At 37.0% G+C, this 24,660-nt stretch overlaps 1 protein-coding gene across 4 annotated transcripts; it reads right to left on the bottom strand.

Annotated features, from left to right (window-relative positions):
• Positions 1 to 6,013: 6,013 nt before the first annotated feature.
• On the bottom strand, positions 6,014 to 20,814 carry LOC121869349 (alkylated DNA repair protein alkB homolog 8-like). Of its 4 annotated transcripts, none has more exons than XM_042370669.1 (11): positions 20,756 to 20,814; positions 19,489 to 19,826; positions 18,813 to 19,047; positions 18,335 to 18,472; positions 17,857 to 18,054; positions 16,584 to 16,773; positions 15,831 to 16,015; positions 10,611 to 10,768; positions 10,264 to 10,353; positions 9,933 to 10,082; positions 6,014 to 9,361 (listed from the first exon to the last, which is right to left on the bottom strand). In XM_042370669.1, the coding sequence occupies exons 2-11, from the start codon at positions 19,597 to 19,599 to the stop codon at positions 8,666 to 8,668; spliced, it is 2,151 nt and encodes a 716-aa protein (XP_042226603.1). In that variant the 5' UTR covers positions 19,600 to 19,826; positions 20,756 to 20,814; the 3' UTR covers positions 6,014 to 8,665. The 4 variants fall into 4 exon arrangements, with proteins under 4 accessions (XP_042226603.1, XP_042226606.1, XP_042226605.1 ...); XM_042370672.1 differs by having other exon boundaries at positions 19,489 to 19,627; positions 20,756 to 20,795; XM_042370671.1 differs by having other exon boundaries at positions 20,637 to 20,766.
• Between the last annotated feature and the right edge of the window lie 3,846 nt (positions 20,815 to 24,660).

Genomic DNA, 24,660 nt, shown 5'->3' with positions numbered 1-24,660 from the left:
CTGAGGCAGAAAGTCATATTAGCAACCTTGGGCTTGGTCACAATTTCACAATTTACGTGATGCCATATGGCAGCAGGGTCTACCATGAGACAACACATTATGTTTCCAATACTGTATCTTCCCAGGCGGTAGGACCTCCCTGTTTGATAGCTGACTACTACCTACTACCTGTACAGTACTACATGTTGAACTGTATACCTGTATTATTTATATACGTGCATGCCAAATCACTGTAAACTTGTATGGCAATTTTACTGAATATTTATTTAATCTATCTATCGAAATGAAAATAGAAAGGATGAGATGGGTGAAAGTACGAGAGAGATTGGAAGGGAAGGACAGGATTTAACCCTGCTGAGGAAAAGGGAAAGGTGTAGGTCACACGTATCAACCCCTGGTGCCTATAAGGATGATGGAAGTAAGGGAGACAGTGACAGGAGAGACCACTGAGAATGAGACATAAACATAAGAGAGAGAAACAAAGAAGAAAAATGTGAAGGAAATAGAGAAACAGAAAGAAGAGAAAGAATAAGACATGGGTGAGAAACAAAGTGTGAAGAGAATAAATAGCCTAAGTCAACCACGGCTCTCAGGTGTTATCATGTTCCCAGCTATAAATTGAAAACAAGCAAGTACTGTAATATGTTAAGAACGAAACGATTTACTTATGATGACACAAATTAGGCAGTATGCTTGTTCTAGTAATGTATTCGTGACCATGACTCGCTGCCAACTTATTTTCATTGCTCATTAAAACAGTTGGGGAATTATTACTGTCAATTCACCGAAGCTATAGAGGCCATCGCTGATATTGCTCTTACCTTGTGTATACAGTATAGTGGAACTCCCAGTCACTGATGGTTTAATTGTATTCTCTAGGAACACTTAAATTATATCACATACCTTACATTAACTAGCTATTAGCAGGTATACCCTGCTGCCATATGGCATCACGAAAATTGTGACCAAGTCCCAGGTTGCTGATCTGTCTTTCTGCCACATTTATACACAATTGCAAGGTCTCAGTTGTCTCTCTTACTATTGATAACACAACTAATAAAACCTTCCTCACTCTTGATCTGCTCTATTCATTCTATTTTATTCTCTTATGATGTCATTTGATATTAATATTGAAGCGAGGCCTTCTCGGATGGGTCCCACAGGTCGGGAAGGTTGTGGACCCCAGAACCGAGCTGATCATCATCAAACTACTGGGGCCTTAACTGACGCCACTGCGGTTGCTGGAGGATCGGCATTTTTCCAACATTCGCGGCCTGAGATACAATTTTCCTTCTGTGGAGCACCATCTATTAACCTCTTCCCCCGACCTCTTACTACTCTTTGAACTTCAACTTTTTTTTATTTAACTTTTATCCTCTTTACCACTGATTGGCTCATTAGCCGCTTGGGTGATCGATCAATTCTGTTACTTTTCTCTTTCTTTTATCCTCTTCACCAAATGATCGGCTCGTTAACCGCTTGGGCGATCGGTCACGTCTCTGTTAGGCACTGTTGGCAAGTACTGGGCATGCACCTGCTCCTGAATGTATCTGAAACCCGTTATAGTACAGTACTTCCTTCTTTCCTCACACAGCCAAACTGTGGAATGCTCTGCCTTCTTCTGCCTTCATTCAATCTGTCTCACTTTAAAAGGCTGGTTTTCCGGCAACTTCACGGTTTAGATCAATATAACCTTTTGCTTTTCTATCTTTAATTTCTCTATTCGCCCCCTGGGCCCAGATGTGGGTTTTTGACCTGTGTCCGGACGGGCCAATCCCGATTAAAAAATAAAAATAAAAGAAAATCATTTGATCACTCTTTCCTTTAATACCACAAAAGACTGAATGAGGAACAGGGATGTACGTGCATGGGGAAATATCCAAAGGAGGGCCACCAGACTGGTGCCTGCACTCTGGCACCTCAGCTACCCAGAGAGATTAGAGCGCCTGCAATTGCCTAGCTTATACTACAGACGGGCAAGAGGGCCCTAATTGAGGTATATAAACATCTCAAAGGGCACTACTCTGTCGAGTGTCCATACCTGGAGCTGGCAGATGACTGCCCCACACAGAGTCACAGTTCAAGGTTGAAGAAGCTGCAAGTCCAGAAAACTGTGAGGGCAAACTTTTTCAGAGTGAGAATTGTGAACTCTTGGAACAAGCTGCCAGTGTGTTGAGACAGAACCGAGTGTGAGCTGTTTCAAGACCGGACTGACCAACACTGGAGCGGGTTCAGGAGCCAGTGCATGCCCAGTACTTGCCAACAGTGCGTAAAAGAGCGTGACCGGCTGCCCAGGCGGCAATTGAGCCAATAAGTGGCGAAGAGGATAAAAGTAAAAAGTAAAAGTGCAGTACAGTACTTATATATCTTTCAAAGTAAAAATTTTGGATGACCTGAAGACTAGCCCCAGATTATTTCACCGGAGATTATCTAACCTAATCTAACCTACTCTGATCATATCTAACTTGACCTAGCTTAACATATCCTAACCTCCCTTCCAAGGTAACATTAGGGTGTTTATCATTAGGTGAAATAAGCTGGGTGCCTATAAGCCAGGTTTGATTGGCATGGATTATTTGTGAACACTTGTACCGGGTACTTCTGTAATTAAAATTAGCTGTATGTTCCTAAATAAAAGAACTGCATCATGTCCTTCCCATTTAATTTTCATAAGAAAAAATGACATAAGGCTGTCTTTCACATACATTTATGATACAAAATGTCACACTCAGCTTATATAGAAATGTTATAAAAGAATGTTTTGGTGTTTGAGCAAGTATATTAACATGCAGGAGTAAAGAAAAAAAAACCTGACATAGAATTCCAAATATATTAGCCCTAAATATGTACTGTATAATACTACCCTTTACACATTTTGCTACTCAATCTAAAAGTTGAAGAAAAAAAAAGTTGAATGCCATTAAACTTTTTACAATCACAGATCACATGCTTTGGTTCCTCTTTATTTTAGTTGCAATAGTATATGACATTTGATGCTAAATTCTTTGAAGGTAGAGGTGAATGCTAAAATTTAAAAAAGTGAAATACACTGGTTAGGCAACAGCAAAACTGTTGGTGTTGATTATTCATGAGTACAGGTAGTTCTGCTATAACGCGATAATTGTGTTCTTGTAAAATATCGTGTTATAGAAAATCGCGTAATAGAAATAACAGGGCTTATGGAGAAAATGGGGTTAGGTGCAGATTACTCGAAATCGAAAAAATTTAGTAGTTAGCCTAACACAAAGGATAGCACAGTCTAAATAAATGTTACATTCATATCTAATAATGAAATCATACAGTAAATGTAACACTTTACTTGATGGGGGAGAAGGGTGATTTTGAGGTTGATAAAATCGAGCTTCTCTTCAAGTGTTATATCCTTTCTTTTACGATCATCACCGGGAATTCTATCACCAGAACGCTTCTTGTTGATATTCTTCTTTACTATATTCACAGTTAATATAGTGGGGTATGCTATAACCAACGGATCCTACTACGAATATTCCTATAACAAACGGTTTTACCAATAAAATTGAGAATGCTATAACGAACGAAACTCCTACAACGAACATTATTTATTTTTTTTATTTTTTTATTTTATTTTTCTAATTTATTGTTTTTTTATTACAAATATTAATGATATTCTTTATTTCAGGGGTTTAGATGCATATTTATGCACTTTTTTACAATTTTTACAATTTTATATTATATTTTTCAGTGTTAAGTGGTTGTATTTGGGGGCCTGGAACGGATTAATCCTATAACGAACGAATGCTATAACGAACAAGGTTCTAGAACCAATTAGATTCGTTATAGCATACCCCACTGTACCACAAAATTGGAGAAATAGTAAGCAAAAATCGCGTTATAGCAAACAAGCGTTCGCGTTATACAAATATCGTTCCTAATTCATAAATCGCGTTTGAGCAAATTCGCGTTATCAAAACACGCGTTATAGCAGAACTCACTGTACTGAAATTGCATTACAAAAATGACCATACTGGACCTATTTTCTTTCAATATCTTTTTATCAAAGTAAGTGATTACAGTACATCTAGAAGAGGCAGTCCTTAACCTCTCTTTATGGTATCTACAGACATTACAAGCTACAGGGAAGACTCACATGTCTTTAGAATGTAGATTTTGAATATCCGTACTGCATGAATAGCATGGAGTACTGTAGTGTAGAATGAATCAATTAATTTGTCCAGAAAAACAAGGTCACTTGGTAATCTTAGTAATCTTAGATTCTTGACACGGTTACACAAGGTTGCTACAAAACATGGGAAAATCCCCCACAACCACCTCAATAGAGCCTGAAATCTGGAAAATAATAAATGAACATGCTAACTATTGAACTTGCTAGAGATATTGTAGATATAAAGTACAAAGTTTAGTTAAAATACACTACAGTTTGTTAAGGTAATTATGGTCACAACTCCGTGATGCATTAATACGTGGGTGAATGACATACATCCGTACATGACCTGGAATAACAGGGGACAAAAATTCTGTTAAAGAGGTTTGCATTAGTTTATGTACTTAACATAAACTTTTCTTTTATACTGTATGCTACTCATAAAGCAAAAACAGTCAAAGAAATTAGTCTTATACTGTACTGTATCATTAAACTGCCTTCACAGTCATACAATAGTATGAAGAGTGGTTTCCTTAGTGGCATGGGACTGCGGTTTAAAAAAAAAAAAATAATGAACTTTATAGCGCATCAAACAAGTATTGATCACTGTCTTCTGAGACTGCACAGACAATAAAGCTGACACAATAAGTCACTACTGCACTGCCAATATAATCTCCAAGGTATCTCAGAAAAGTGTATATAGTACTGTAGATACTGCCTTCCAGATTTTTGTGGATACCACATGAATGCTTGTACAGAACTGTATTACAACAGTGAAATTGTCTTCACTTGATGATGCGTGAGGTCTCCCACAAGTTAAGACAATGTTGCTCTTGTAATACCAGTACCAGCATTCACACAATCTCCTGAAAAATAAATAAAGTAACGAGTATACATTTTATATCAATACCCTGTATTTCCATCGAGCAAACTTAGTCTCTGCATTCAAGGCAAGGAGACATATTCAGAAGCTACCCTCAGCATCACCATATCCTTCTAATGCACAAGATATAATTTTGATCTCACTGTAAGGCAGGACTGGAGGGATAGTGCACAGAAAAGATTAGTCTGTGAAGTCAGGAATAAGTTATCTGTTCTCACTCAAACTATGCTCAAGGTATTTTACAACTGCTTGTACTACAAATAAAATAAAAAATATGGACCCAAGACATGGATTCAAAGAGGCAATTGTTGTTGCAAATACTATACAGGTACCAGCTCTTGCAGATGAAGTTCGTGAATTCATAGATGTTAAAAGCAATTTGATACTGATAGCTAGTATGCTTTTGCATGCAGCAATATCCTACTAGTTATGTCAAATTACTGTATAATGTTTGAGCCAATTTTCACTTCATTTAATCCAATAGTTTTTATGAGGTTGAAGATCAATTTTTTACAACTTATTTCTCAGGAAAGTGAATGGTTGGCTGCAGTCACATTTTTTCAAGATAATCTACAGCTTCCCCTCAACCAAATATGAATTGCTTCATCCTAATGATTGTATGTTGAAAATTTTACTGTTATTGGTTCTTTTTTTTATACAGTATACAGTACTGAACTGTAAAACAATTTCTTTTAGCAAATTTGAATTGCCATGTGTGCCAACTGTCACTCATACCAGTCCAGTGGTTCTAATAAAACCAAGATGTCAAACCAATTACAAATGGAGATGTACCAGAAGTAGGAAACTTAAAAGGAATAAAGAAATAATGGATAACAGCACAATTTAAAAATGAGTACATGTACTGTACTAATACCTGTACAGTAGTGTGAAAATAATTTATACGTGTAGATATCTGTCCTTTTGAGTAAATATAACCGATATATTTTTCCCCTGATAGTGTTTCTGAGGGCAACCAAGGCAAACAAATCTGCTATGTAAAATTTATTTAAATTGTTTTGATCTATAAGACATTTGCTGCATTTTTCTTCTTTTTTTTAATAAATACAACAACCAGAGAACATTAATTTGGGACAACATACCGTAGCCCATTAGCAATGGCCAAAGGCTAAACAGGACACAAAATTGGCCACAACCTAATCAAAACATTTAACATCCTTAGATTTACAGCAACTTGAATCAATATGCCAAAAAAAAATTGTGGTTTCTTTAAATCTGATGTAAAGTTTCTCTTTGTCAACACTAGTGTAATTTCTGAATTGAAATTAAGGCCTTTTTACTTATCATAATAAAAAAAATTATTTCTTGCTAATAAGCAAATACAGTAATCTTATTCTGAGTAACTTCTGTAGTCGACATCATTTCTAAAGAAATCGTCTATCTACTTATGCTACCTATAAAATGTCTGCCTCTTCTGGCATCACAGCAGGTGGAACATGCACAATATTCTCCAAATACTATATGTCTGTTGCTGACCATCCCATCCCCTACTGGCACTGAGACTCATCAGTAACACTAAGACATTAGCTGAAGATTCCTGCAAGTTTGCCTGATTATCACATAGGTGAGGCAGGGGACCCTTGCTTTTGTTAAGAAATAAAGCTCAAAAGAATGAGGGTTGGCTAAGAAACTATACCCTCTGATTCCTCACAAACTCTATGAGGAAAATACCTACAGTATTGACATACAAGACCTATGGGTACTGAATTGACCCTTTGCTTCTCCACAATCATGAGGCAATTGGAGGCAGCAAATACCCTGGACTCCTTTAAGGTTTCCTTAATATTACAATATGCACTCAGTTAACCCCAACTTCAGCTATGCAATACTTTTTACACTAATGAACATACACACAAAAGGTCAGTCCTCTATGGCTAGCAGTTACAAAGGAAAAATCCACAACAGGCATTCACAAACACTCAGCATAATGACTACATTTACCTTACTCTTAATACGGGGAGATAACAAGTGGAACAATTACTGGGATGATACTTATCTATTACCGAAAATTGATATAGAATACTTCATTCAGATACTGTTGTTTAAATCACTGGCCAGTGGTCAGTAAGCCTCAACATGGTTCATTTACCACAAGCATGACATGAATGTAACAAAGTGATGACACATGAGAATGAGGATGCATTCGAGTTCAACTTTACATTCACTTTGTAATTTTATCACAACAACCTCTTGCACCATATATTCTGAAAAGTATCTCAGAAGTTCTAAAATTTTGGTTTAATCACTACAGAACAATACTTAGCTCACATGCAAGGGTCACATATATACTATCTGAAACATCAAGAGTATGACATTAAAATCCTTACAATCTAATGATTACTATCTGAAAAATCTCATCTTGCACACCTCAGAAAGTTTAAGTCAATAATATTTTTAAAACCAAAGACTAATAACACCAACAGAACTCCATATATGAATATGAAATGTATTGCCATTTCATCACTGAATGGAACATACAATGTTTCCCATATATTCCTCAAAATACCCGACAAAATAATGTTACAATACCTGTACCACATATTGTCAAGTTTTACAAAAAATCAGTTAATAAAATTTTAAACTATTAGTTGTCTATCATTGGTAGAGAAACACTTTCAGTCACCTTCCAGAATGTGAGCTTTATTGAATCTTTCGTTGATAGTGAAGTATAAAAATGCTGATTTTTTTTCATAATCTATCTCTAAGCTAAGATGGCAGTGCTATAACGGCAGTGAGTAGAAAGTTCATTAAACCTAAAATTATCACATGAGATTTGAGATATCCTTTATGCTGAAGATTATTGTATCTATTAACATGTATTTATGGTGTAGTGGCACACAGCTGAAGGCAGGCTGTCACATTCATTAATATGACTGCATCTATTTGGATCACACTTTTGTACTCCATTTTATGGAAATTCAACAGTCTTAACTTTTATAATGCCACTTGTCTTCAAGTTTATTTAATATTAAACTATCAACAACTTACTAGCCTGCCATTAAGATGTCATGAGCACAAAATGATGCGATTAATTTTTACATGTTACTGATTATTCATTCAATTACTTATATGCATTAGAGATGACTACTCTGATCAAAGCAGGTCTTGTTTTAATGGATAACTAGTACAGTATTTACAGGAAGAAAAAATGCACTTGGGAGACAAGGAGGCTGATATTGTAACTTGGCATCGAGAAAATACTCCAGATGAATATACTGTACTTACAATGCTAAAGATGCCATGCACATTTTTTTACTGGCATTCATGTGCTACTCATATTTCAAACATCCATCCATGTATCAATGCAGTACAAAGTTCTAAAACATCTTCAATGATCAGGTGGAAAGCCTGGTGCAAGTCCAGCACAATATTATATGTGGTTAAGAGAAGTCCTGTTTTCTATCATTAGATAATAATATTGAGTCAGCCACAGTTTCTCACATTACTGACCTTACTTATGCAGACTCCATCAAGGCATCAACAACTGGATTGGAATGCTTCTTGTGTAGATTATAAGACTATCGCCAACAACTGCATCTCATGCAAAGTTAAATTTGAATTCAAAGTGCAAGTAATCTAGCAAGCATTATCAAATTTCAACAATGGTAATAGATATGCATTCTTCAACTAATTTTTTCAAAAATTATACACCAGTTTCCTTCATCATAATAGGATTTAACTATATTAACATTTAATCTAGTACAGAGAGCTTCCAGTTCTCCTTGCTTAAAAACATGGTAAAACCTATGGAAAACTGGATCTGGGCCAGTTTCTGTAGGGAGGCCTTTTCTATTTGACTTATTTTGGCCATTTTCTTTCACCGTATTGTCCAACATTGTTGTCTGTAGAGTATCTGCAGATGGTCCATTCGTGTGAAGTCTGTTATCTCTGCATCTATGAGAAGTTCCAAATTCCTTCTCATATTGTCCTCTCCTATCACAGTTTAATTCCTTCTTTTTTAGAGGCCTAAGTTTCCATGGTACAAGCATATCTTGTTGCATAAATTCTGTACGATTAATGTGTAATGGAAGAGAAGAAGCTCCCGATGTACCAACTTTTATACTGTCGTGATTTCTTTCATTGTACTGTCCTTCACAGACAACTTTCCTTCTCATATTTTGTTCATTTATTCTCAATTTCTCATCATCGTTCAATAATAATTCCTCATATTGAGTGTCATGTCTATTAACTTTGTTTTGCTTGAGATATGTTGACTTTTTCTTGCCCCTCTGCTGCTCCATGGCCCATACATATATAAGACCGTGTCCACCAATGCTGAGTACCCTCACTATCTCTGCTATTGCACCAAGACGGCGTTCCTGAAAAACAGAAACAAAATCTAATTTATCCAGTGTATGAGATTACAATAGCATGTTTCATAAAATGCAGTAACTTAGCCTCACCAAATCTGACATGCAATCTACCAATAGCCATAAATATCTAGTGTCTATGCAAAATTTTATTTACTTTCTCATTACATCTCATATGGTCACTCTATATCTACCAAATGTCTCTAATTTACAGAGAACGGACTGAGAAAGATAACTCATTCATTGGATACTCTTTATTCTAAGTTCCCCTAAAGTTGAGATAATTGTACAGAGATAGAGTCCCTGCAACCTAGACTTTTATCCCTTTTTTTACAATATGAAGGAATTTGGAGGATGTTTTACCATGGACTTTGTCTCCAATACATGTACAATTCACTTTATTTTTTTAATACAGGTACTGCTCAATGATGATACAATTTATGTATTTAGGAGATCTAGGAATTCACTTTTAAGTAGAAGAGCTGAAATGTGTATGCACTTCTTCATAAATAGAATTATTCAGTATAGTATTATAAACCTTTATCTGTGATAGGAAGGAGCCTTTATAGACAAAACATACCTCAGTTGCCAGATGATGGATGACAGCAATACACACAGCTGCATCAAACAACGAGTCTCTATATGGCAACTGTAAACAATTAGATGTTAAAACTTCAAAGCCTCGAGCGTAACAGATTTTCATCAACTCTGAACTGGTGTCACAACCAACCTGAAAATTTGAATAAAATAATAACTGTAGCATATCAGAAATCTTCATCATTCATTCATCTTCATCATCATTTTCCATGGTAAATTCACTAGCAAACATGATTATATTTGGTAAGACTAATGTTAACAAAGTAGCTACAATTGTATTTCCACAAAGTGATAGACACTGTAATTTATATTACCTGAAATACTTGTCTGTTATGACCCATGTATTTGCCATTTCCACATCCAACATCGAGCAACATTGACCCTCGTGGTAATGAACAAACAAACTGAAACAGTCAATATGTGCAATTAAGAGAATATAATCCTTATTTTCCTTCCCTAACACACAACATAATACAGCACTGGTGATCTTGGAACATCTACAGTTTATTTTCATTACCTCTATCTATCTATCTGATATATCTTTCTTTCACATCCTTTATTTAATTTTGCTAATGCCACACATTGCCAATATACTGTACTGTACTATTAAATAAATGTACAGAGCATCTAGACATAAGAGAAGACAAATGTGGCCACTCACCTCTAACACCTGTGGCCATGGTTTGTGTCTGGTAACACTGAAGTGACTAGCTATCTGATCATATACTTGAAGCACATGTTCTCTTTCCAACTTGGCTGCAATCCTGTCATCTAACATAGTAGGTGAAGCACACTTGTTTTTCTCATCTTGTGGTACACCTGAAATACAGGAAAAAATTCTTATGTGTTGTCTCAAGAAATATATCTGGCCATAAATATCATTCTATGTCAGTGCTTAAAGCCATGGCTAGACACATGATCCCCCTCAAAAAGATCCAAAGAACAGGTTACAGTACTTTATAGTAATCCCTGTACCATTTTTTAAGCAGTATAATTTTTTTACTCCACTTGATTTCATACATAGAATGGTCAGTCCTCAAGGCAAGTAATAAATATCTGGCAGAAAACTGGAAAAAGTGAGTAATTTTATGCTTTATGTAAAGTAAAGCAAAAGAAGGTTATATATATATATATATATATATATATATATATATATATATATATATATATATATATATATATATATATATATATATATATATATATATATATATATATATATATATATATATATATATATATATATATATATATATATATGGAGTTATATATATATATATATATATATATATATATATATATATATATATATGGAGTTCTGTTGGTGTTATTAGTCTTTGGTTTTAAAAATATTATTGACTTAAACTTTCTGAGGTGTGCAAGATGAGATTTTTCAGATAGTAATCATTAGATTGTAAGGATTTTAATGTCATACTCTTGATGTTTCAGATAGTATATATGTGACCCTTGCATGTGAGCTAAGTATTGTTCTGTAGTGATTAAACCAAAATTTTAGAACTTCTGAGATACTTTTCAGAATATATGGTGCAAGAGGTTGTTGTGATAAAATTACAAAGTGAATGTAAAGTTGAACTCGAATGCATCCTCATTCTCATGTGTCATCACTTTGTTACATTCATGTCATGCTTGTGGTAAATGAACCATGTTGAGGCTTACTGACCACTGGCCAGTGATTTAAACAACAGTATCTGAATGAAGTATTCTATATCAATTTTCGGTAATAGATAAGTATCATCCCAGTAATTGTTCCACTTGTTATCTCCCCGTATTAAGAGTAAGGTAAATGTAGTCATTATGCTGAGTGTTTGTGAATGCCTGTTGTTAGTAGTGCAACTTCCTTATTTTAATTACCTGTACAGTATACAGTATGTGAACTACTGTCAAATAATAAATCAAAGTGCAGGAACCAGTGTGCTTCATGTCCAAATAAGATCCAATTTCAATGGAAAATAAAGACTGAGCCTTAATTTCAATGTATAATGAGTTTGAGGCCCATTAGAACATAAGGCCCAGTAGACCCCAAATCATAATACTGTAGTCCCAAAATTTAATGACTCATATTATATCCACGTATGAAAGAATTTTAAAAATGTTTTGAAGTATCTATCTCTTGTGAACATAATAGGTTCCAGTTTTCCAGATTTTTGGTTAACTGAAGAATGAAGTAGTCTGGCTGGGTTACTGAAATCATCCCTGACTTCTTGGTCATTTATAAGTACTTTTTACTGTACAGTACTGTATAAAATATTGCAGAAATATTTGCATAAGAGCAACTCTAAACTTTTGACATTACTTTTAAGTTTACATTGAAATTTTTTGTTGTATGCCTTAAAGGAGCAACCAGGTGAAAAGATATATTTTCAGAAAGCTAAAGAGGCTGAACATCCTGTTACAAATTGTACACTACAGAATTGTATGCTGTACAGGTAGGAGTAATTCTGTGATAATCATACATTACAATTCATCAGGTACAGTATACTGTAAGTTTACTGAATAATGACTGGTAACAGTACAGTAAACTGGAATTTTATTGGAAAATATTGTAGTGTGTTTCATAGTCACACACCTTAGGAAATTAATAATATTCTCTTTTTTCATTCAGGTGAGAGAATCAGAACAGATCAACAATGATAGCAGAGAAATTACTCGGTAAGTTACATAAGAGTCCATTTAATATTCATATACAGTCAACCCTCGCTTTACGCGGTCCCACTTTACGCGTTTCCACGTTTACGCGGTACCCTGCCGAACACAGAATGCTCACTTTCCGCGGTGTGTGTACCCTTTTACGCGGAGAGCGGCGCGAGCAGGGTGCGCACAAGGTCGCCCAGTCATCAAAACATTACCGAGTTCTTCACCCGCCACCCACCACAGCCGGCCCAAGTCAGTGATAGTGATAATGATAGTGAGGATATGGACTTTGCGGGGTTTGACAAAGAGGCCCTGCAAGCCTCTGTGGTGGATAGTGATACAATTGATACAAGTGATACAGGTGAGGGCCAATAATCTGCCCTCTGCCTCGGAACCATCCCCCCATCCCCGTGTGCCCAGCCATCTTTTCTACTAATGTAAGTGTTAAAAAACCTAATATTATTGATATTTCTCTTAATTATTAATTGTGCGTGCATACCATCATAAAATTAAGAAGTTATTTTTACTACAACGTAGGTATTGTGTCTGAAAAAGTGGAGTTTGGGGGTCGGCCCGGTCTCTATTTCAATTAATCCCATATGTTATGTTGTTCACTTTACGCGGGCTGCCGTGGGTTCAACTGACCGCGTAAAGTGAGGGTTCACTGTACTGTATTGAATGTTAGGTGGTACACTTCAGCCAATTGTAAATTTGAAGAAATAGGTACCTGGTATATGATATAGATCAATCAAAATAAAAAGATTGCAATTCTCAATGTGTTCCAAGCCAGTACAAAGATCTCACTAGCTACTATGAGGTGTATGTCCAGGTCTGTCACATCCTTGGTGTTTTAATAATACTATAACCTTCTCCAGCTTTTTTCCCTGGCTACTGTTAAACTTAAGCCAACTGGCACAGGGCTAGAAATGGTGAACTGAACTTCATTCCCACTTTTTGGATAAGTTCACAGCCAGGAGACTCAGACATTCCCCTCTTCCCTTTGCCAGGGCCATCCCTAGAGGGGTGTGGGGTCCAGGGCAATTCAGTCACCGTGGGGCCCCAGAGCAATTCAGTCACCGTGGGGCCCCAGGACAATTCAGTCACTCTGGGGCCCCAGGGCAATTCAGTCACCGTGGGGTCCCAGGGTAATTCAATCACTGTGGGGCCTCCTTGCATTCTTAAAAAAATAAAAACTATGCATCACTTATAGCTATGAACTGCCTAACTGTGCTGGTCACTAATTCTGGTGGTGTCCTGTTGGGTGCATTTTTTCTTCATTTAAGCAAACCATACACTTCATTTGGGAGAAAATGATCCTGACTGATACAGTTCACTTATATAGAAATAAGTGGAAAATAAAAAAATCAGAAAATATTTCTTTCATGTCACTGCAAGGGCATCTAAATTACTGAAAGTGGAAAACATGATAATTCATTTTTGCTCATGATTCACAAACAAAAAACTTTCACAGTTGTTTGTTTTTACATCAAGCATTAGCAAGACACTCATGGACATCTTGATGACACTTAGGTAGTACTAGAAATACTCGTCTGCACTTTCTGTACAAAGTGTAGACGTTTTTTATGTCTTTTGGATCAAGCAGGTTCACAGTAAAATTCTGAAGTTCTTTTCTAATTATTTTTGAAGGCCTAGCATATATGTCCGAGTTTGCACATCTTTTCACTTGCACTCTTTAAGTTGTTGCAATTAATTTTTTTGCTCTCACTTGGATGGTTATGTTCATTCATAGCTTTCACAATTGCTTCTTGTACACCACCATGCTATATCACTGTTTTTCAACACTTTATCGACTCTGAAAGTAATTTTATAGAATATTAAACACTTCTTTTTTCTAATTTTGTTTCTAAATTTGACCTTCCATGTAAATAGTAACGTGGCTGACTCACTGCTACAGATGGAATGAGCGTCCTTGGTTATGTTTTACTATCATCACATGACAAAATAACATCCAAACTATGTATTCCTAATTTTCAGTAACCATTTGTAACCACCTATGCTGTTTTCAACCAAATGAAGGATGACCTTTCACTTAATTACCAGTTTCCTGTCACCCAAATGAAAGAGGTGGCAAACTGAATTTTTCGCCCAAATGAAAAATGCTGGTCCTAATTCTGGGTGGTAAGGAGGTTAGTTTAACCTTACCTTTTGATCTGACCTCAGTGACCTGTCAACAGGTAGTGTGGTCACTAGTCCTGGTGTTAGGCAAGGTAAGGATAACCATGACTGCGGGACCCCCACAAGCGCGGAGCCCAGGGTGGTCACACCAGTTGCCCTACCCTAGGGATGATCCTGCCCCAAGCTTTGGGAGTTGAAACAGAATCCAAAAATGGTGGATTGACTCTGAACTCAGGATGGTAGCCCTAGTAGCTGGTGGAATGTTTGTACTGATTAGGCAGACATATGCTCCATTGAACCATCTGGATCTTAAGAGTACCCTTTGCTTCCAATCTAGCATTTTTTAGGAGAGGGAAATACGACAAGGAGGAAAGGGTGTTGAACAGTGGTAAAGCAATAAAAACATACCTCTCGCGTACTGGGATCAATCCCAAACCCTGATTACTGTATATGGTAAGATGTAAGAAGGGTGTTATCCAGTGACACTACCAAACATCACAGGTTTCCTCTGAGTACTCCTGTTCCCTCCTGTGCTAACACTAGACATTACTGGTCATAACAAAGAACAAACCAACCACCCGAATGTCTAGTAAGCTCATAAGTGGTGAAAAGATAAATTTAAAAAATTAAATAAGCCCACAATTGCCAGTTGAAGGCAATGTTTACTGTCCTAGATCCCTGAGAATAGCTGGACAAGATAGTCAAACACTCCAGCATGTTTTCTCAACCACAGAGCTGACTAACTGAAAGCCAGTTGTACCTGAGTTCTTTTTCATGCTCTGAACAACCTATAACCAACAGGCACTGTGCCCCACCTTATACTTTTTAATACCTGAAAAATCATATGAACCTAAATTATTGGAAAGGACATAAAGGAATATTTTGAGACATAAGTATCACTTAATGAAAAGAAAAAGATATACAATGGCATGTTGTAAAATCTATTGTCAAATTAACTCCAATAAAATAAGATTTTATCAACTCAAATTTTTTTCAACACTATGGGACGTAATAATGATTCACAAGACAATCACATGTTTCTTGGAAGATATAAGTCTGGCTACTGCAGAACACTACGGTATTTCTTGCTTACTCTTTGAATTTTTGTTGTAAGAATCACAAACACTGGCATTTTGGCACCAGCATTCTCCTTGGCGAACCTTTCTGAATGTAAAAGAAACTCGTTCTTCACGTGGCAACAGCTGTAGCCCAGTGGTGCTATTCTTATTTGGCACAACATCTGTCATACGTGGACATATCCCATGTGACCACTCATATCTGCAGAGATAAAATGAAGGACTGATAAAAAAATCCAATACTACAACCAAAACTGAATCAGTTGATTTGTGTACTTTACCATTATGTATATGGATTGACATTCCAGGGTTTTCACAATTATTGACTTGTCAGAATGGAACTACATTCCAGAAACATTATTTATTTACAATTGAATGGAGACTTATTTTCAATAATTGAATCAGCCTAACCTCTAACCTCCTGTACATGGAGTAAAACATTTGTACAAGGGCTCATAAACAAAGAAAATATTCATAATAGAGAATAAGAAAGATGTGTAGAGATGCAACAATTTTAGCTAGAGTAACAAGAGCCTGTTTAAAACATATGGTTATGTTGCATGTATGATGGATGACAAAACAGTTGAGGCTGAAGGAAAAGTTAGACTGAGCATGAAAATAATAAGGTGTATTATTAATATACTGTATTGCAATGTAAGGGCTTTTATGAAGTACAGTACAGTAATCTTAATTGATTTGAAACCATGTTCAAACTTTGCTATTTTAATTGTGTACACTAGCAATTATGGCAGATGATAAGTTTAACTGACCTTGCTGGGCCAGTCATAACACAGAGTGACCTTGGAGGGAGGTAAACAACATAGTGGCTTGGTTTGTCCTTGGTTCCTTCATTACTATTACCAGATACATAGCGGAAGTCCATGTTAACCCCTCCACCTACACTCAGGGACAAAATCTCATCCATAAATGAGCTGTGGGTGTCCACATGGGATGGTATTCCTGAATAAAAACAAAGTCTTAATTAAAACAAAAAATAAGGAAAAGGCATTGTTCTACACCTTGCTCAGCCTGGGAAAAATCAGATTTCCATGTACTGTATTCAAAATTAATCTTAATGAAACTGAAATTAAATGATATCTGCAGGGAGCAGTTTTTCACTCTTACTTTACAGGGTAGAGTACTATAGCTTTATATGAAACACTAAATTTTAAAATATGGAGGTGACTCTGAAATCCTGTTTTATAAGTCATAGGTATCTGGAAGGTTTATTTATACAGTACAGTATGTAGCAAACTAAGCCTGTGTGCTGTGATGTTTCAAAACTGGTTCTAGAAACAAGGAGGAAGAGGTAATGATTTCTGGCTGGGTAATGAAAGAATTAGTGAAGCTCTGCATAATGGTAGGTTGAGATGGTTTGGTTATGTACAAAAAATTGATGACACCAATTGGGTCAAAAGGTGCATGAGCTTAAATGTGGAGAGGAGAATCGGGGACAAGCCAAGAATGACATTGGAGAGAGATTGTAAGAAATAACGTTAGAGTTAAGAACCTGTCAAGAGAGACTGCAGCATGGAGAGCTGCCATCAGAGATTTGCAGCTAGCCCATACAAGTGAGGAAAATGTACATAAAATATTGATAATGATGATGAACAGGTTGTACAGGTACAGTGCAAGGATTCACAAGAGTTACCAGTGAAATAGAAGTGAAAAAATAAAAAAGAAATCAATGACTAATTAGTATATATTATTCAATCATAAAAAAGATCAATGAATTCAGCTTACCCCAAAAAATTATTTCATTATAATTAAGCTCCCTCCACTGAAATGAAACCCAAACGGAAAAATAAAATAGAACTGAAAATGTGGAAGTCCAGAAGGTGCACCCATAATGGTGAGCAGCTAGTGGCAAAATTAGTCTTAAGAGAAAGGGGAAAAAAATATGCAGATTTATATGATTTTAAGTGTGACTACCTTAACCCAAGGCATGAGGGTAAATTATACAAAAATTTACACTAAAAGACACTCGAGCAATGCATAACTTGAAAAAAATATATAAATAAAAGAAATAGAACAAATACTTACCCTGGCCTGGGAGGTATCTATTGACAGTCAACTGGTCAGGTCCAACTGGCATATAACCTTGTTCAACAATTCTCTGAATGATGGGAGTCATGACTGGTGGGATCCTCTGAGCCAAAGGATGTTCCTTGTCAACAGAGTTACTGCTGTATTTAAACTCGTAGCCAAAATGGCGAACTTGACGGTGTTTCAGTACACTTCCTAAAAATGAGTTTGAGTTTTATTCTCAAGTTTCAAGAAAAAAAAAATATACTAACCTATCATAAACATAATATCAGATAGACATCAGGAAAACTAAACCAATACTTCAAGTTATGAGCACAAGAACTTTAAGTACTGTACTGAACTGAACAATAAACTGTATCTGTACTACAAATAAGGTACTGAATCCTGGTACAGCTTTTTATATCTGTAAAGTAAACAAATGGTTCATAAGATAACGCACTTTAATGTAATCCTGCACATGAAAAACTAGACTCACCTTCAGCTGAATCAAGAGGATTATCACCCCAGTCAATTAAGTGCATCAACTGTATCTCCTCTTTTGCTGATATAAAATCTTCCACCACCATCAATCCTGGTGGAAACTTGAATTGAATTGGTGATGGATCTGTTGGCACTGTGGAAACAAAGGCAGTAAATGAGCAATTATAAATACAAATCAATCTATCCTTAAATCTGTGTAATTTTTGTCATACAGTGGGGGTTCACATGGAGCAGAAAGTTCTATCTCTCATAATTTTCAACTCTTGATGGATTAGTGTAATTTCTAGCCTTGTTACTCACTTAGAGACCTAAATAGTGGCTATCATGGTGGATTCTTCATGTTCCTTGCCTTCCATTTTTGTGCAGAGGTGGGGATTAGGAAATCCTCAGCTGCCAGTTAAGGGTTAAAATTATAATTAGATTTTGTTTGGTTTATCGTTACAAGATGATGACAAGCAAGAAATGGGAATTACCTTTATCTACATAGGACATGTATACAGGAGAAGCAGAACCTCGTACGTCAAGCTGCCCGTGAGCTGCCATCAAAACAGTCTGGGCTTGGTCACACGATGAAAACGAGGCGAAGCTGTACTGTTTGCCGGGGATCAAGGTGAGAGCCTCAAGTCCACATCCAATTGATGTGATCAGTTCAACTAGTGAAGATTCATCAGCATTTGTGGTCAGCCCAGCATTAGCTATGAAAACATGCTGTAAACAGAGATAATATTATATGAAACAAAAGTAGAATGATAGCTATTAATTGGATCACCTGAAGATTAGACACCCCCGCTTATTTCACCAGAAGATTTACCACTCTAATGCTACATGGATTAAGTTAGGTTAGTATTAGGGTGGTTAATCCTCGGTTGAAATAAACTGGGGTGTCAAATCTTCAAGTGATCCAACAAATGTATACTGTAGCTATTACAGTTGCATACTGTACAGTACTGGCGTTAGTCCGTATTGTACAAACATAACTTAAAATTAATAAAATTAATTTGAGATGAAATCCTAATATTCTTGTCCTTAATATGTAAATCTGAGTGTACTGTACTTCTGTATGTATACAGTAATATGATACATTTGTATGAAGGACATAAAAATTCTCAATTCTATGTATAACTCCAAGTGGACTCAGTTTTCTCATACCTTGGTAGGAATGTGGGAGATATGTATATCGGGCATGTCACTCTGGAGAATACTGATGCATCTTTTTATCTTTCTCTGAGCTTTATAGATGTCTCTCTTGGTATTTTCCATTTTCTAAACACACCGAGACAACAAATGCCTAAATGAAAAAATAAATAAAATAAAAAATAAAGTTGTTTTTGTGTTTTATGACACCAATGTTCAAAAAGTTTTTCTTCCAAGCATTCTTCTGCTTTCCTCTTTATTCTAAATAGTCTTTGCCTTAACTTTACACTGTGGTGAGATAACTCATACCTGCTGCTCCTCCACCTTAATACCATACACAATCCTTCACTTTTCTGAGGAAACATGTCAAAATATGGTATTTTATTTTAAATAACTTTAAACTTATACAATTACAAATTAAATAAAAAAACATATATATATATATATGATCAAAATAATAAACATGAGTTATAGAATGTAACTGATCTCCGAAAATAAACGCGGTGGACAGAAGCAGCTCCTCTGGAGATGGAAAATGTAAAAAATCATAAAAGTGAAATTTCGTGAAATGTATTCTTCCTGCATTTTCTTGTCAGTTTCTTAAGGTAAGAAAGCTTTTATCTTCTATGAAGAAATTCCTTCAAGTTGGTACTAAGCCGCACTACTCTTGTCAAGCACTGTACTGTTTTACCACTATCTTCACCTGATGACCGCTTGATGCACGTGGTTAAGAAAGCATCACTGTCTGCCTGACTGAAGATATGCACAACAGGGAACCTGACTCAATTTCTTGAGATTTTGTAAAAGATAACAAAGAAAGATAAGGCTGTGATCGTAGTGCTAAGTAACTTTAAGTTATATATGATTAGTATTAATAAGTATTATACAAATAAGTCACCACCATGGAGATATAAGCTTTATTAATACCTAGTACCTTTAAAAGAAAAATACTTATATATTCACCACCATATATAACAGTTCCTGAACAATTGCTTTACTTATATCCTAATTCTAAAGCACAGTACAGGAGTAGTTAAAGTACTAAGACCACAAAGACAACATTAAATCGACATGAAATTTCCTCAACATGACATTTCTTTTGTCTACTGGACAATGGTGACCACTTGCTATTCACCAATAAATTAATTTGCAGTCACACACACCAAATTTTCTTGTGTAGAACTATTGAAACGATATATGAAATCAGTTGTAATGCATCAGCAATTTAATAACACTAAAAGCCTGGTATTTTTCAGATAAATTTAGAGTTGACGGAGTCCACCTTTGACACAGTCCCACCAGTCTCGTAAACAAACAACATGGCCTAACAGCTGATGGTTCAGGGATCAACTATATAAAGGAAAAGAATATTATCTCATATTGATCTTTTTTGGTTGTTGTTTTTATGTTACTATTTTTGTATACTAAGTTTTCACCTATTTATTTTAGTATTATCGATTTTTATTTTTTACACTAGATTCATCTTTCTTATTTTTATACGCATCCTTATTTTATCTGTGTATTCAATGTTTTTATTACAGAATTTACTTTTTTAAATCCTTTATTCACAATTATAAAATAATTTTGAAAAGAAATGATTTGGACATGAATGCGTGAAGTTTGACATGTAGCAGTGACCAGTGTTAGATAAATATCACGAACTCGATCACTAAGCCATTAATTTCTCTCTTAAGCAGGTGATCTGATCCAAATCTAAGTTTCCGTGACGATGTTGTGGGAGTTATGATTATGTTGCGATAAATTTACTCAGTTCAGAGCGACTGAAGGCTAAAGATGGTTTATACCTATCTGTTCGTGGCACTGTTTTAACACCGACAATTCGCTGGCAGGTTTGCATTGGCTGTTACTTTTAGCCCTGCTGCTTTAGTTTGTTCGAACACCCTTTTGCTTTCCTAAAGTGAAAGGCAGTGACTGTATATGGGTTAAAGGAGGTCAAATAATGTACAATGCCACATATAATAATATATGTTATGGAATCGCTGATGTCTTCCCGTAGCTTAAATATGTTGCACATTGAAATTACAAATGACACTGCTTGGAGTGTGATAGGAGGAGAAAGGAGCCTTGTGATTGGTTGAAAGTGGGCCGGATGTAGTGTACCGGCCAATCAGATCCCGTGCAGTAAATGTTTCCCAGTGTCCCAGTACATAAGTTAACCTATACCGAGACTCAAGCTCAAGGAAAATGCAATAGCGTTTGGAGTCCTGTTACTGTCTTTTTGTATTTGCTGTTTATTTATTTATTTTTTTTACAATGATTTTGATAAACTCTTCTGTCTCCATTTCTTTCTAATACAATATATAATGTACAGATATAATGTACAGATATACGTAGTAATAAATGGTAAGTTTCAAGTTATCTCCGTCTTGATACTATTGTAGTGGAATTCTCCCCTACAACTGCGTCGCACCCCACCACCAAGAGTATCCGCATTCCAATGTGCCGCCTCCCCTAGCAACCAAGCGAGAGCTGTCCCCAGATGTTACCGTATCTTAGTGTAGTGGAATTCTCCCCTACAAACGCTGTTTGTCGCTGCCTAGCCGACCCCACCAATTCCCCAGTGTATGCCTCGTGGTCTAGGTCAACCAGCGCCGCCATACACCACGGAGCGGGGGTCAACTGCTAAGCCACGCCTACCCCCGCTATTTAAGACCTGACCTCGTGGTGATCTCTCTCTTTCTACCTACACCAACCAGCCAGCAACACCTCCGCCTGCCTGGCGGCCCTCTCTCCCGCTGGCGAGCATGGCGACCCACAAGCTGTCCTTCTCTGAGCGTCCTCACCAACCAGCTCTCTCTACATCACGCTTGTAACCATGCTGCCTTCCCAGCACCAAGCTGCATTGTACATCCAATACAACATGTATATAGAGAGCACATTGTGAGTTTCCTTTCTCCATTCCATCCTGAGTGTGAACACCAAACATCTCATGACATACCTGATACGCCTTCTACAATGGTCACCCGAGTGACCATTGTAGGTATGAGATATTGTTATAAGAAATAAACTGTCAAAGCTAAGGTCCGCCAAGTCCGGAGCCTGACTGCAGTGCATCCTAGAGTGCAGAAAGAGAGTTGTGCAACAGCTTGCGGAGCCCTGAAGACTCCTGTTTGTAAATGCATGGCTGAACAAAAAAAAAAAAAAAAGGTCCCCAATGATTGGAAAATGGTTTATGCAGGTCCCTATCTTCAAGAAGGACGAGCGTCACTCCACGAACAACTATAGACCGGTGAGCCTGACCAGCATAGTATGCTTAAGTGCTTGAGAGCATTATAGAGATGCCACTATGGAACATCTACTACGAAAACACGGTTTTTATGCCGGGGTGCTCCTTAACACAATTACTCAAGGTATTGAATATTTGGACCCATATTCTGCAACAGGGTGGTATTATCGACAATATATACCTAGATTTTACCAAGGCTTTTTCGACAGCGTACCCTGAGCCGAAAATTAAACTGGAAGAATTACGGGATTCGGGGAAATGTCTTGGCAGTAGATAGAAGACTTTCTGCATGACCACCAAGTACTGTGTGATGATTAATGGCTGAAATCCTGATGTTTACCCGTCTGGGCAGGTACCACAGGCGGTGTATTGTTTGTTTGCTTCGCAAAGGACATGGCGGCTGTACAATCTTCCATAAATGTTTGCCGATGAGGCGAGTTATTTCAGGAAATTAAGAACCAAGCAGACTGTGAAAGAGCTGCAGAAGAGTTTTCTGTAGCCAGGCTCCAGAATAGTCGAAGATATGACTGCTAAGGAGGGGGTATCGCATATGTCCCAGCAGGACGAAGAAGCTACGTGGTGAGACAATGTGAAAAGAAGTACCTCGGCGTGTATGTTTACAATGGGCTAGAGGATTCTCGAGCCGTGAGAACAGAAAGGTAAATCAGGCAACAAAATTATTAGGTCTTATACGAAGGTCGTTCCAGATATCAAGACGTTCAGGTTGCTTCGTAACGATCTTCAGAGTGAAATGCTTCCCCATCTGGAGTACTGTCACCCCATCACGAAGATGCTAGGGACTGTCAGTTGATTGAAAATGTCCAAGGAGGCCACTAGACTGAGTGCCTGCACTAGGGGCAGGGGTGGAACGTCTGAACTTGCCTAGCTTATACAGTGTACTATAGACAGGTAAGGGAGACCCCAATTGAGGTGTATAAGCATATCGAAGGGCACTATTCGGTCTAGTTTCACTTATCCTGGAGCTGGCGGACGCTCTCGCCCCACATGGGGTCTAGCTCAGGGTTAAAACCCTGAAGCCCAGAAAACTGTGAGGGAGTAACATTTTTCCGGAGTGAGTTGGCGAACTCTTGCAACAATCTGCCAGAGAGTGTTGTGACAGGACAAACTAGCCAGGCTCTTTCAAGACCTGACTTGACCAACACTGGGAGCGAGCTCAAATTCATTCCAGGGAAGACCAGTGCATGCAGTACCAACAGTGCGTAACAAGACGTGACCGACCGCCCAAGCGGCTATCGAGCTGGTGGTGAAGAGTTAAAGTAAAAAAGTGAAAAGTTAATTTTGTACATAATTTGGAATATACTGGGTAATATATATAGTTTAGAGAATATACTGGGTAAATTTGGCATAGTTTGGAAGATACTGGGTAATTTGTATAGTTTTCTAAATAATATTACCCTTCAGCCGTACAATTCATACCATAAACAGTTTTGGCGTGGTGGTGTGTTGGTTCAGTCAGGACGGTACTCGATGTTGATGATGGAGGCCTCGGGTACGACTCCTTGACTGTCTCTTAAGGAGCCGTGAGCGATCCGAGCACAGGGCAAATTCTAAAGGTTCGTAAGTGAAATTGTTTTGCTCACAAGTATCTGTGTTATGGGTGGCGATGATGACCTATGGAAATATTTTCGTAGGAGTAGATGTATATTAAGTATTTATTGTTGCACTTTGTTTTATTTTTTAGATTAATGGGTAAAATTGAGGTTGCTGGGGGGGCAGGGAAGACAAGAGACTGGGGTGGATGAATCATTTTAACAGTTGTCGTCCCCGGAGATCACAGCATCTAGAGATTGATAAACACAGCCCAAAAACACATTTTAGAGTAAAGGGGTCGTGGGTGCAACCCTCAGACATGATGGTACTTTCATTATATTATGCTAGTGTCTGTTCGTCCGTCTGGTTTTCTGCAGAATTTACCTTAT

The sequence above is a fragment of the Homarus americanus genome, unplaced genomic scaffold (assembly GCF_018991925.1).
Source record: "Homarus americanus isolate GMGI-L3 unplaced genomic scaffold, GMGI_Hamer_2.0 scaffold36734, whole genome shotgun sequence".
NCBI lineage: Eukaryota > Metazoa > Arthropoda > Malacostraca > Decapoda > Nephropidae > Homarus > Homarus americanus.
The sequence above is the reverse complement of the archived record's forward strand: the minus strand, read 5'-3'. Positions and strand labels throughout refer to the sequence as shown.